Source organism: Ambystoma mexicanum, chromosome 1p (assembly GCF_040938575.1).
Source record: "Ambystoma mexicanum isolate Mex_15411 chromosome 1p, UKY_AmexF1_1, whole genome shotgun sequence".
Taxonomy (NCBI): domain Eukaryota; kingdom Metazoa; phylum Chordata; class Amphibia; order Caudata; family Ambystomatidae; genus Ambystoma; species Ambystoma mexicanum.
In genome coordinates, this window is record NC_090921.1 from 1,174,186,529 (window position 1) to 1,174,198,854 (window position 12,326).

Genomic DNA, 12,326 nt, shown 5'->3' on the forward strand with positions numbered 1-12,326 from the left:
GAGATGATTGTTAGTTATAGAGCCCACACTTGTACCCTCCCATACGCTCCTTGCCACAGGTAGGGTCGCCGCTGCTGCAGCCGGGGGACCATTACCCCTGACCAACAACAGCAATTCTTCTAAAATTATCCCAAACCTCTCATTGCCCACAGCGCCAACACCCGATGGCGTCATATCTGACTTCTCCCCCGCAACCTGTAACAGGGGGGGGTTCTATGGGACTCATTTGAGCCAAGTTCAAATTTGCAATACCTGGACCTGTTACCAGTGGCAGGGATGTAGCCCCTGTCCCTATTTGCGCCAGCTCACTGGCAGTTTGCACCGTAGGCGCCACCTGCAACATCTGTTGTTTTATTACCCTTTTGCTGGTGTTTCCTCTTGGCAGGTAGGGGTTTCATTGTGACTGCGCTTGGAGGGGTGGGGAGGGGGGGGGGGGGGGGGGGGGAGTATCCACCATGGGGGGGGGGGACAGATCTGGGCCTCCACCACCAACGGCTGCGATTGCGGTGCCTGCTTTTTGGCTAACACCTTCTTAGCCCAACCCTTCCACTCATTGCGCATCCTTTCCTGGAATAACGCCCAGATGGCCCCTTCGTCCTCCTCCTCACTTGAATCCGGGGTGTTGGGAACTTCCTCAATGCAGTGGAATAGATCCTGCGAGTCCTCCACCGATGACATCCTGCGCTTACCACACTTCCTTTCTTTTCTGATAAAAAACTTTAGAATTCCTCTTAACGCTGTTCCTTTGCCTGACCTGCATTCAAAGATCAAACAGTTAAACATTTTATTTATACCATATTGCAAATCGAAAACTCCCCACACCACCACTGGCAGACAAAACGAAGCAATGGGAAAGAACATGCCCATTACCTTCCGGACATTGGATTAGAACTCAGGTCTCCAGCATTACAAGACCAAGCCCTCACCACTTCAGCCACTGGTGGCTATGCAGAGCCGAGGGGGGGGGGGGGGGGGGAGAAGGGGCGTGTGGGATCGGGCGCTCGCTAAACCGTGTACCCCCTTGCCATAATTAAAAACATTGGCTGCGGTAAGATCCGAACCCACGCCTCCAGAATTATTTAAATAATAATTTGGTGCTTGTAAAGGCTACAAACCCCCATGTATCTGCTGAGCGCCGCTTATTATTACCCACGGTATGCGGTGCTCATTTATCGACCTCGGAGATAAAAAGGCTTATTTCGACCCCTCCATGCAAGCGCTCTACTCGCTGTGCCACTTGACCGGCTCCACTAAAGCCAAATTCCAGCGCCTTAGCTCTCGGGGCACAATAACATCACCCGCAAGATCGAGCCCCTACACGGCTGCAAGACACTTTAAACGAACATTGCATCATAAACAAAACAAACGCATATACATAAACGGTGTTCGCGCTCGGGGGGAATCCCGCCAACAATGCATTTTTCTTTATCGACCTCAAAAGATAAGAGGCTTATTTTGGCCCTGCTGAGATTCAAACCTGCGTTAGCAGGCTCTGCCTGACTCTAAATGTGAGCGCTCTATTCGCTGTGCCACCTGACCGGCTCAGCTAGAGCCAAAATTCCAGCGTCTTAGCTCTCGGGCCACAACAACATCACCCGCAAGATAGAGCCCCTACACAGCTGCAAGACACTTTAAACAAACATTGCATCATAAAACAAACGCATGGCGCAGCGGCCATGAGTACATATATATATATATATATATATATATATATATATATATATAAATAAATGGTGTTCGCGCTTGGGGAATCCCGCCCACAATGCAATTTTCTTTATCGGCCATTGGCCCCGCCGAGATTCAAACCTGCGTTAGCAGGCTCTGCCTTACTGTAAATGCGAGCGCTCTATTCGCTGTGCCACTTGACCGGCTTGGCTAGAACAAAATTCCAGCACCTTAGCTCTCGAGCCACAACAACCTCACCCGCCAGATCGAGCCCATAAACGGCTACAAGACACTGTAAAACGAATATTGCATCATAAAACAAATCAAACGCATGGCACAGCGGCCATGAATACACACCCCGTATACATAAACTGTGTTCGCGCTCGGGGGAATCCCGCAACAATGCATTTTTAACGAAACCTCCGGCACGGCGGCCACACCAACGAACCTCTAATACTTGTGATAACAGCGCGAGAGTCTTAGACACAAAGCGACCCTTGCTCACGAGAGCCAGTTGCCGTCACATTATTAACCAAAAGGCACCCGTTAACCATATTCTTGGTGAAAGAATAAAGGGCAGTCATATAGGAACATTCAAATTAAATTAATTATACTCTGATAGCTCCCTTGAACCCACAGCCTTTTGTACTGTAGTCAGAAGTTCAACCATTACTCCAATGCATTACCCCTGCCCATTACGTCTCGTAGCTGGCCCCCACGGCCACCATGGAAAAAAGCATAGCACAAACCAACATATTAGGGATAGTTCCCTTGCACAAGTCGGGTCCGCTCAAGCCGACGAGGATGCCAGCGAGCAGACCCCTGTCCCACCCCCCCATACTTACCACTCCTCTCAGAATCCACGATCGCCACAGGACTGCTTGGTACGGACGATTCACACCAGGTGGGAGCTGCTGGAACAAGGACTGATGGCCAGCAGCTCCCGCCCTTATAAGTGCCCCCAGGGTGACCTGGCCGGAAGCCAGGTGTCGCCAAAGGACCCCCCCTTCTGCCTCCCTGAAAAGGGGGGGGGGAGAAAGAAGAGAGGCATGACCTGCGCCCGGAAGGGGGTGGCCAGAGGGGACAGCCCGCTATGTAGGCTGTCCCTCTAGCGCCCCCTGCGGGGGCCGGTCAGCCTCTAAACTTTTGGTCATCAAACCCCTTGAACATTCTTTCGATGCCGCTGAACAATGCCGAAATGGCCCAGAGCAAGGACACAGGTATGGATGTATTTATTTATTTATATAGCGCTTTATACCAAGGCGCTCCACGTTTAAGCTGCTAGCTGCCGGCAAACTGCTCAGAGAAGGAGGAGATCGTTAACAGCAGAGGACCGAAGTGCTTTCGCCTCTTACGGGCACAAATTTGCCTGAGCGCAGAGAGAAACCTCAGTATGCTAATTGGGCGATCAGTGGCCCCAACCTGTCCAGTTGGTGACTGTCCTTTGGTCTCCTTTGCTGTGGGGACATGTAAGCCCCTTATCAGTTAAGTGCTACCTGCCCCAAACCAGTCCAGGCGCCTGGTAGTATGGTGTTCCCCATTGTTTTGGCCTGGCCACCTCCCTGCATACATTGAAGGAAATGGGCTATTTGGCTGTTCCTCTTTCCCTTTGCAATGAAGGAGGCACTTCCTCCCTTCATTTCCACAGCCCGGCCTATGTGTCTGGGCCTTCCACCTCCGGGTCCCAAAGTAACGAGAATCTCGGGAAGGAAAAGTGCTGGAACGTGCCATTGGCTGGCAGTACTGACAATCCACAAACCTGGAGAACTGTAGTGACTTTGGTCATGACTTCACACACGCCAAAGAGTTTAAATTCAACCCAGTTGGGATGTGCAGATTGCCGAGCACCACGGAGTTCCCAAGTAGATTGTCAAAGGCGCTGCTCTGGCAGTAAAAGAGCCACAATGAACTCTCAGAGAATGCAGAACAGTGATTTTGCTCACTACTTTGAAATATATATAAGGTAACATATTTCAACTTGTAATTTATTTATTGTGCATTTATAAGGCACTTATACATCAAGTAAATTGTGTTTCAAAGCATCGCCAGGGCAACAGGGAGGAAACATGGGAATGAAAGGCAAATATAACAATGAAAGAGAAAGGCAGTCCTAGGCCTTGTGAGCATTCAGAGCATGCAAGTGCAGAGAGAGGGGCCCGAGATTAAGTCTCATGAATAACAAGGAGGGAGGCCATCTTTTAAAAAAAACACCTTCTTATTCACAGTCTTGGCTATTAACTTTGCGAAGATTGCTTATAAATAACAAGGGCAGCCCCATAACTGCTCATATTACTGTGTGTTACAGCTAAAGATCCCAAACAGGTGGGTAGTAGATGGGAAAATGGGAGAGGCGATTCAAACACTTAGAGCCAATGTCTCTCCCCCTTCTCACATTCATCTCCATAGGCCACATAACCAAACCAAAACTAAACTAACAAAGAGTGTGAGCTCAGACTGGTTTCCCAGCGCTGGAAGAACTGATCCTAGATGGAGCCCTCAAAGCATTACTATCCCAAGGCATGGCGTTGGGCGAGCAGAACTAGGGTGCCCTGCAAAGCAATAGAGGCGAGTGGCAGTGGAACTATCGGTTGGGAGGACAAGGGATCCCCTAAAAGTTGTGGCGATTATGGTTAATTTCCAGAAGCAATGAAGGCGTCTAAGCTGGTGGAGATGGGGCGACCAGCCGTCCGTATTTGCTCCTCCGTCCAGGTGTCCCAAGCCTTTTTTCACTTTAAAAAGTACTACTCAGGCTTTGAGGGTCAGATGAAGACAGCCCCGGTTGTTTATTTTTTAGATACACGATTGATTAATATGAGATTGGGCTGTCTAGCGCTCTTCCCTTAAAAGACCTAATCATATTTTCACAGTTTTCCCATCAGGTAAGATGAACATGCGTTGACTGCATGTGCCACAGAGACTGGCTGCGAAACCAGTAACTCCAATGAGGCATGAAATGTCAAACGGAGCAACAGCTCCTTTGTTATTAACCTGTTGATCTATACACACACACCTCATTTTGTAACAGACTTCAATAAAGAAGGTTCCCCAATACCGACTGTGGCGTGTTGCCTTTATTGAGCATGCAGATGTCTTGATACGCGAGGCCCGTGTACTAATGAGCGTGGTCCGCTCACACTTACATTAGCAACGAGGCTCCAGCATGGATCGATGCCTCGCCACACCGAGGGAGCACAGGACTGCGGGCAATATGCACGTGCTTCCGGGGCATGGGCCGTGCTCCTTACCGGTGCACTGCATCGGAGGGTGCTGTCGGCACGCATCGGTACACCTCCACGCACTCTCAAACACTCCATACCTCCTCATAGCTCCCAGGTACGGAAAGGGTCAGGGAGGTGTGGGGGTGGATCTCGCCAGAGGCCCGGCAATATTAACGATCACAGGCTCACAAGCCACCCCATCCTTCACAAGAAGCAGAACAGCCTGTAAAAGGCATGAGGAACATTCTGGCACACAAGAAAAGCCCAAACTTCCACTACAAGCCCAGGAGGAGCCCAGAGGGCTACGGGCTGGGACCCTGTGAAGGCCACAGTAACAGAAAAACCGACACACCCCACCAGCACTGGTTATTTTCTCACCAACTAGCACAACAGACAAGCAGAGGAAGGCGCCACCCCTCCCCCCTGAGGAGGGCATATCCACGTCAGGGGGAGGAAATTCAGGACATGTCCCCACTTTGGGTGGGGGATATCCAGTGCTGCACCTACCCTACGCCTTTGATATACGCGACACCAGCAAGCTGGTCCCCAGATGGACGACCTGGCCAAGTGACTTCAAGTTCTGCGTAGGGGCAATAGGGCTCAATGATGACATGACTCAAAAACACGCTGTCCTTAGCAGTGGAACCGGTGTTCAGAGACATTGCAGACAAACTACTCAACCTCGACACTGCATCCTACCTAGACCTGCACAACCCCATACCAACGTCGACTATGAAAGGCACGTCTTTCATACAACACACCAGGATAAAGGAGAATCTCTAGACAACTTGTGATGAGACTGAGAATTAAACTAAAATACAGCGAATTTCATCACTACTCAATGAAGAAGCCCTAAGGTCTCAGGTCATAACTGGTTGCGACGCCCAGTCGTTTTGAAAGAAACTCTTGCAGAAACAGTGATCGCTAGAAGAGATCCTAGCTCTAGCAGGCATGGAAGCAGAGTTGAATCCCAGCTAGACAGCCTGGGCAAAGTCACGCTGCAGCCAAAGTCCCAGGAACCAGACGCCATCAACAAACTCTTCACTGCACCAAACCAGCCGACCAGACGCACAGAAGCCACATGTTACAGATGTGGATACGAATATCCTCACAGGTGAATTCCCCGCCCTAGACCAAAAATACACTGCATGTAGTGGCAACAATCATTTCAGGGCTGTGTGCAAAAATGCACCCACTCACCTGACCAGCCGGAGAACTCTCGGAGAACTCAGGAGGACAGCACCATTAAGCCCCCACAAGGGTGGACCAGACTACGAAACCAGATGGCCGTGACGAGCGTGAACAGAGAAAGTCCTACGCACGAGAGGACTACATACCATCCAAAAGCTCCAGACGCAGCGGCCGCAGACACTACGTCGATTACATTGAAATGACGTTACCCTCCAGCCGTGAGTCACCCACATCGAGTGAAGACCAGTGGAAAAGGGGATACCTGTGGGCCCAAAACAAAAGCACTGCAACCCAACATAGTCCGGTCCTTACGCTCCAAGTTAATGACACCACTGGAATTCCTCAAACACAGGAGCTACAGTCAACATAATCAGCGTAGAGGCATACAACACGCTCACAAGGACACCAAAGCTCAGGAAGTCCACCGTCGATATCTACCCATACTGATCCACCACACCACTGCTGTGTAAAGGATTTATCTCCACCATGTACACTCATATGGCTCACATGGCAAAGATAGCGCTACATGTTCTCAAGATAGTGAACAGCGGTTGTATACTCAGCGTCACAACGGTGGTGGATATCGGTCTAGTACACATCCTATAGCAACTGATGGCTCACAAGTACTTTGCAATACCCGAATGACATTGAAGCAGCATTTCCAAATCTGTTTAAAGGACTTGGAAAGTTGAATGAACCGCAAAGTCCCTCTCCATATCAATGCAGAGAACAAACCCGTCGCTCAGCACTACAGGGACATACCCATTAATATCCAAAGGCAAGTAGAGGAGGAAATTAGCCATCTCCTAAAACAACACTACATCGAACCTGCGACAGGGCCCACCCATGGGTATCCTCCATACTACCAGTCCCGAAGAAATCCCTGGACGGTTCCAGACTATGTGTGGACATGAGGAAGGGAATGAAGCAATCGAGCGAGAATGGCACCAGGCACCCCGAATATCTGATATGATACTGCATGGCGCCAAGTTCTTTTCAAAGTTGGACCTCACAAAAGGCTACCATCAGATTGAGATTGCGCCCGAGTCACAATATATTACCACCTTTGCCACCCAAATGGGTTTATTCCAGTACAAACGGCTCAGTTTCACCATCTTGTTGTCAGAAGTCTAGGCGGAGAGTACAGGGCAGAGGCTCTCTCTCACTGTATGCAAGTAGATTAAGGGAGATTCCAGAGACAATGCTAGCATATAACAGATTAAAGGTACATACCAAGCTGCGAGTTGAAACAGGTATTAACAGAAACTGCAGGAGCAGGCTGTACATGAAGAGACAGAAAGGGCAAAGACAAGCAAGTACACTGGGCAATTTGGATTGATCAGAAATAAGGGTGTACTGGAATATGCTAAGGGGTCTCCAGGGATTAAGGAAAACCCTTGGGATAGGTACCAGCAGGTTACTCTTAACAGTCATATCAACGTCATGACCGTGCCAAGGAAACCGTTGTACTCAGTGCAAGGGTAAAACTGAAAGACCATATACGACTTCAACGGACTAGGTGAAGGCAACAGAATTCTTCCCCTATCTGATCTGAACAGAGACCAACCCAGGGTCACACTGTTAAACGGATTCAAGTGGAGACACCACAGTGGACCAAGATGTATACAAGTAGAAAGCAGCGTTGAAAGAAATAACCAGGAAGAGGACAGGATAGGATATCAGAACCTAGAACAGGCAGGTTGCAAGGCAAGGAGCCCAGAGGAACAGGGCAGAAGACAGGAGTGTGGCAAGGCTGCCAGATAGGGAAGCCCAGAGCAGAAGGGCAGCTGAGTGCGGCAAAGCCGTCAGTGGGAGCCCAGAGGAGCAGGGCAGAAGGTACGGGTAGGAGCCCAGAGGAGCAGGGCGGAAGGCAGCAGAGTGCAGCAGGGCCGCCAGGGCGGAGCCCAGAGGAGCAGGGCGGAAGGCAGCAGAGTGCCGTGTGACCGCCAGGGGGGAGCCCAGAGGAGCAGGGCGGATGGCAGCGGAGTGCGGCAGAGCCGCCAGGTGGGAGCCCAGAGGAGCTGGGCGAAAGGCAGCAGAGGTGGCAGAGCCACCAGGTGGGAGCCCAGAGGAGCTGGGCAGAAGGCTGCAGCAGACTGGAGAGCATCAACAGCAATCTGAATCAAAAGGCAAAAAGAGGATTTCCAGGAAAAGTCAAAAACTGGTAACAGGAGCACCAGCATGAACTCCCAGTGGAAGCAGTTGACTGACAACTGCTTCTGTTCAAAGTGAGCTTATAAAGGCCCTCCCAGCCAGCAGGCCAGGGGGGTGGAGCTGATTGCAGACTCTGGCAGCTGTGTTCAATTAAGCCCAGCCCTGGCTCCAGTAGCCTGCAGCAGTAGCAGCAGTTGTTTCTAATCAAGCACTCTCCAGCTCTCTGCAGCCTAGCCTGCAGTAGCTTGAAACAGGTGAAATAAGGTGAATGCAATCAGGCCCTCTGCAGCTCTTAGTAGCTTGCTGCAAACAAATGTATTTAGTACGCCTCCTCCAGCACTCTGCCTTTTAGACAGCATACATGTCCCAGAATGCATCTGCTGGTTTAACCCAAAATCCGGAATGGAACATGCAATTAGATTAGTCCAAAACTGCAGCACTAAAACAAGGAAATAAAGCTAGAGGCGAGTGATGCAGTGCTGGGTGGCAAGCGAGTAGGATCGTGACACTTGTCTGCAGCAGAGATCTTCCAAGAGGAAATCCACAAGGTCATCCGCCACTTCCCAAACTGCCTCAACTACTTGGACAACGTGCTGGTCTTTGGCAAATCTAAAGAGGAACATGATGCGGCCCTACACAAGGTCTGATCAGCACTTGAGGCAGCGGGACTGACACTCCATAGAGCCAAATGAGAGTTCAGAAAAGGCTTGCTCAGATTTTTATGCCACAAATTCTCGGAGAAAGGCAGGAGACCGGACCCAGAAAAGGTAGCAGCATTTAACACCGCCCAGCCACCCCAAAAACGTGTCCGAACTGCGCTAATTCCTGGGACTAGTGAGCTACCGCTCGAGATACCTGCAAGATTACACCACAGTCAGCAGCCCTCTCTGCCTACTCACATGGAAGCACCAGCCCTTCAAGTGGTCGACCGACTGCCAACTCACGCTCTAAACCATCCGTAGCAATATTTCCAAGGCAGAGGACATGGCCTATTTTAGTGTAGACAAGAAGACAAGTCATCATGGACGCCAGCCCAGTCGGCCTCAGCACCATGCCGACACAACAGGACTCCTCTGACCCAATCAGCCGATTCATAGTGGAGTACACGAGCAAGAGCCTCACAGCCACTGAACAGGCATACTCCCAGGCAGAGAAAGAAAGCCTGCCAGTGGTGTGGGCCTGCAAGTACTTTCATCTCTTCCTTTACGGGAAGGCATTCACAGTCATCACCGACCATCGGGCCCTCCCGACGATATTCGGCGGCCCCAAGGCGAGAATTCCCCCCAGAAAGCCCGATGGGGCCTGGGCTACAGAGCTATAAGTTTGACATTGTGCATTGCCCGGCAAAGAAAGCAACCCCACCGACTACTTATCCAGGCATCCTACAGGCCCCCCCACAAGCAGGCCCTTCCATTGCCGATACATACATCAATTATGTCATTCATCACCTGCAACCTCTACGAGTGGATTGGGCCACCGTCGGAAAGCATCAGCAAGTGACTGCGCCCTCGAAATCGTGGCCCACTGCATCAAAATGGGTAAAATGACGCACATCAAGCACCAGGTCCGACGGGAGCAGGAGTCTGTGAGAAATGACATAAGGTCTCTGGAGCTTGTGAAAGATGGACAGTGGTGGACATGTCATGAAGGTCTGCAAGGTCATCATCCCAACATAGCTACGAGAACAGACGGTCGTGCTTCCACATGAAGGCCACCGGGGGGGTAGTCTCCACAAAACTCTTACGTCAAAGGTGTGGTTCCTCAAATTGGATGCCCTAGTAGAGGACATCGTAGGCAGGTGCACCATCTGCTCACTGGTGGCTTAACTGCCTCACCCCAAACCCACTGCAGATGTGCCCGCTCCCAGAAGGTGCCTGGGAAGAACTGGCCGTGGATTTCTTCAGACCACTACGCAATGGAACATTTGTACTGGTGATAAATGATGAACACTGCCGTTTCCTGGATGCAAAACTGAATACAAAGCAGCTACATGCTTTACCCAGCACTAGATAGACTTACGGAATACCAAAAGCAATAAAGTCGGAAGACGGCCCACCGTTTACAAGCCACGACTTTGAGAACTTTGCAAGCTACATAGGGTTCCAACACCGAAAGATACCCTGCGCTGGCCCCAAGCCAATGGCATCGTGGAACGATTCATGGACAACAGCAAGAGAACCCTACAGACAGCCAACGTAGCTAAAACATTCGAGCAGGCGCTGTATCAACTCCTGTGTGAAGATCACTGCATGCCACACAGCATTACAGGACAGGGATGTAATTTCACCAAAATGCCAGGGGTAGCGGAAGTGACATCACACAACCCTTGACCTCTGATGACATCACAGAAATTGATGTAATTTGACCCCACCCTGAAGTGATATTGCAGGAAAGGGTTTCCTCAGTTTTGTAACAGACTTCAATAAAGAAGGTTCCCTAAAAGGAGATGCAGTCTGTCGTCTTCATTGAGCATGCAGATTTCTTGATACGCAAGGCCGCGTTCTGTTGAGCGTGGTCCACTCACCCTCACAAAGAGTACCACACTACCTACTCTCGTTCGGATCGTTTTTAACTCTCCAAATAAGCCACAACCTCTGCAGCACTCTGTGGCTACCTGATGAACCCTCCCATCAAGTTTTACGGCACACTCCAAACATCCGTCTACATATCCCTTCATAAACCTGAACGTATCCTCATTTGAGGGCGGCCCGTCCTTGGTATGTCTGACTACTATAGCATGTTAGCTGCCATCCTCTTATTTCAACGCGACCATTCTTCTTGGAGAACCTTCATTATCTAGGGGGAAACGCCCTCTATTGACACCAATTGTCTCGCATTTCAAGAACAAATGACTTCACCCTCCGCAGAGACGACATAGTTTGTTTTGATGGGGGGATGGGGCGTGGGGGAAGTGAGAGAGTGGGACCTTACCGCAGACCTGTATTTCACGGGCGCATCCATGAAGAGTGCTGCGAAGGTGTGCCTCCGGTCCTGCTGCGCTGTGCTCGGTGTCTCTCCCTCTACTTGCCTGGTGCGGGTGGGGACGTATGCCGCTCACTGAGAAGTCGCAGAGCTCGCACTTCACGCCCAGGGTTGCCAACACCCTTCTTAGACACAGCCCGAGGCGTTAATACGGAGAAGGCGGACTTCCTTGATCCACCGGCGGGATGGACACCTCAGGAGGGTATCACCTCCAAGGTGCGAGCAGTCTTTCCGGCAGTGTCGCCACCGGTATCACTTCCTGCCTCTGAGCGGAGTTTCCTTCTCACTCTACCTCCCCCTCAAATCCCGCTCTCAGGTGAGGCCGGTGTTCAGACAGGTTTCTCTGATTTCACCTTTTTGGAACCTTAAAGGCGCAGCACACTCCTTTCCAAAGGCTTTCCTCGCGCCCAATGGAACGCGCGCGCATCAGGGCGCAACGCATTAGCAGCCCCTGAGACCGCCCGACGCATCTGAAAAGGAATTGGGGCAATGGTAACATTCAACCAAATTACACGCCACTGTACCAAAGGCGAAATACTTAAAATATTCACCATTAGGGCTCTCAATATGTTAAGACCTTCGTTCAACATTGTCTGCCTTCTTAATAACCCACTTCAGGAAAGCTGCAGCCAATTGCACGCGCAAAAGCAACTACGCATCATCTTTGCGGGAGAGCTCTTCGAAGCGAAATAAGAGTAAATTATGTGCACACATGCTTTCAATCAAAATACGCGTTGTGTGTGCAAGCAGCCCGTGTGGAAGCACTGTGCAAGAGGTGTCCTGAAAGCAGGGAATGTCAAGTCATAATACAAACTCTCAGCGCATATATGAATGGCTTCAGGTACTCCTGGTACACAGTACATACGCTGATGTTGGTGTTTCTCGGCTGCTTTTCGTGTGTCTATATAAGTGCCTCTGCTTTCTTCTCTGCATTTGTATTTATATCTGCGTAATAAACGATGTGTCCATGTGTCAAAAAATAAATAAATAACTACCATATCCACGCTATAGGATTCCAGCAGTATGAGCTCAGTGGTGTAACACAAGATCTTGGGCCCCCCTGCGAGCCATGCTGAGAGCCCCCCCCCCCAAACTCGGCAACAAATCACGAGTCCC

The 12,326-nt window shown here is 50.5% G+C and overlaps 1 protein-coding gene across 1 annotated transcript in view; it reads right to left on the reverse strand.

Annotated features, from left to right (window-relative positions):
- The window catches only part of LOC138451027 (suppressor of tumorigenicity 14 protein homolog), a 338,794-nt gene extending 327,172 nt beyond the window's left edge, over positions 1-11,622 (reverse strand). The window contains exon 1 of the mRNA XM_069604879.1: positions 11,160-11,622. Coding sequence (XP_069460980.1) covers positions 11,160-11,189 — 30 coding nt within the window. The 5' untranslated portion in view covers positions 11,190-11,622. The remainder of the gene's footprint in view (positions 1-11,159) is intronic.
- Between the last annotated feature and the right edge of the window lie 704 nt (positions 11,623-12,326).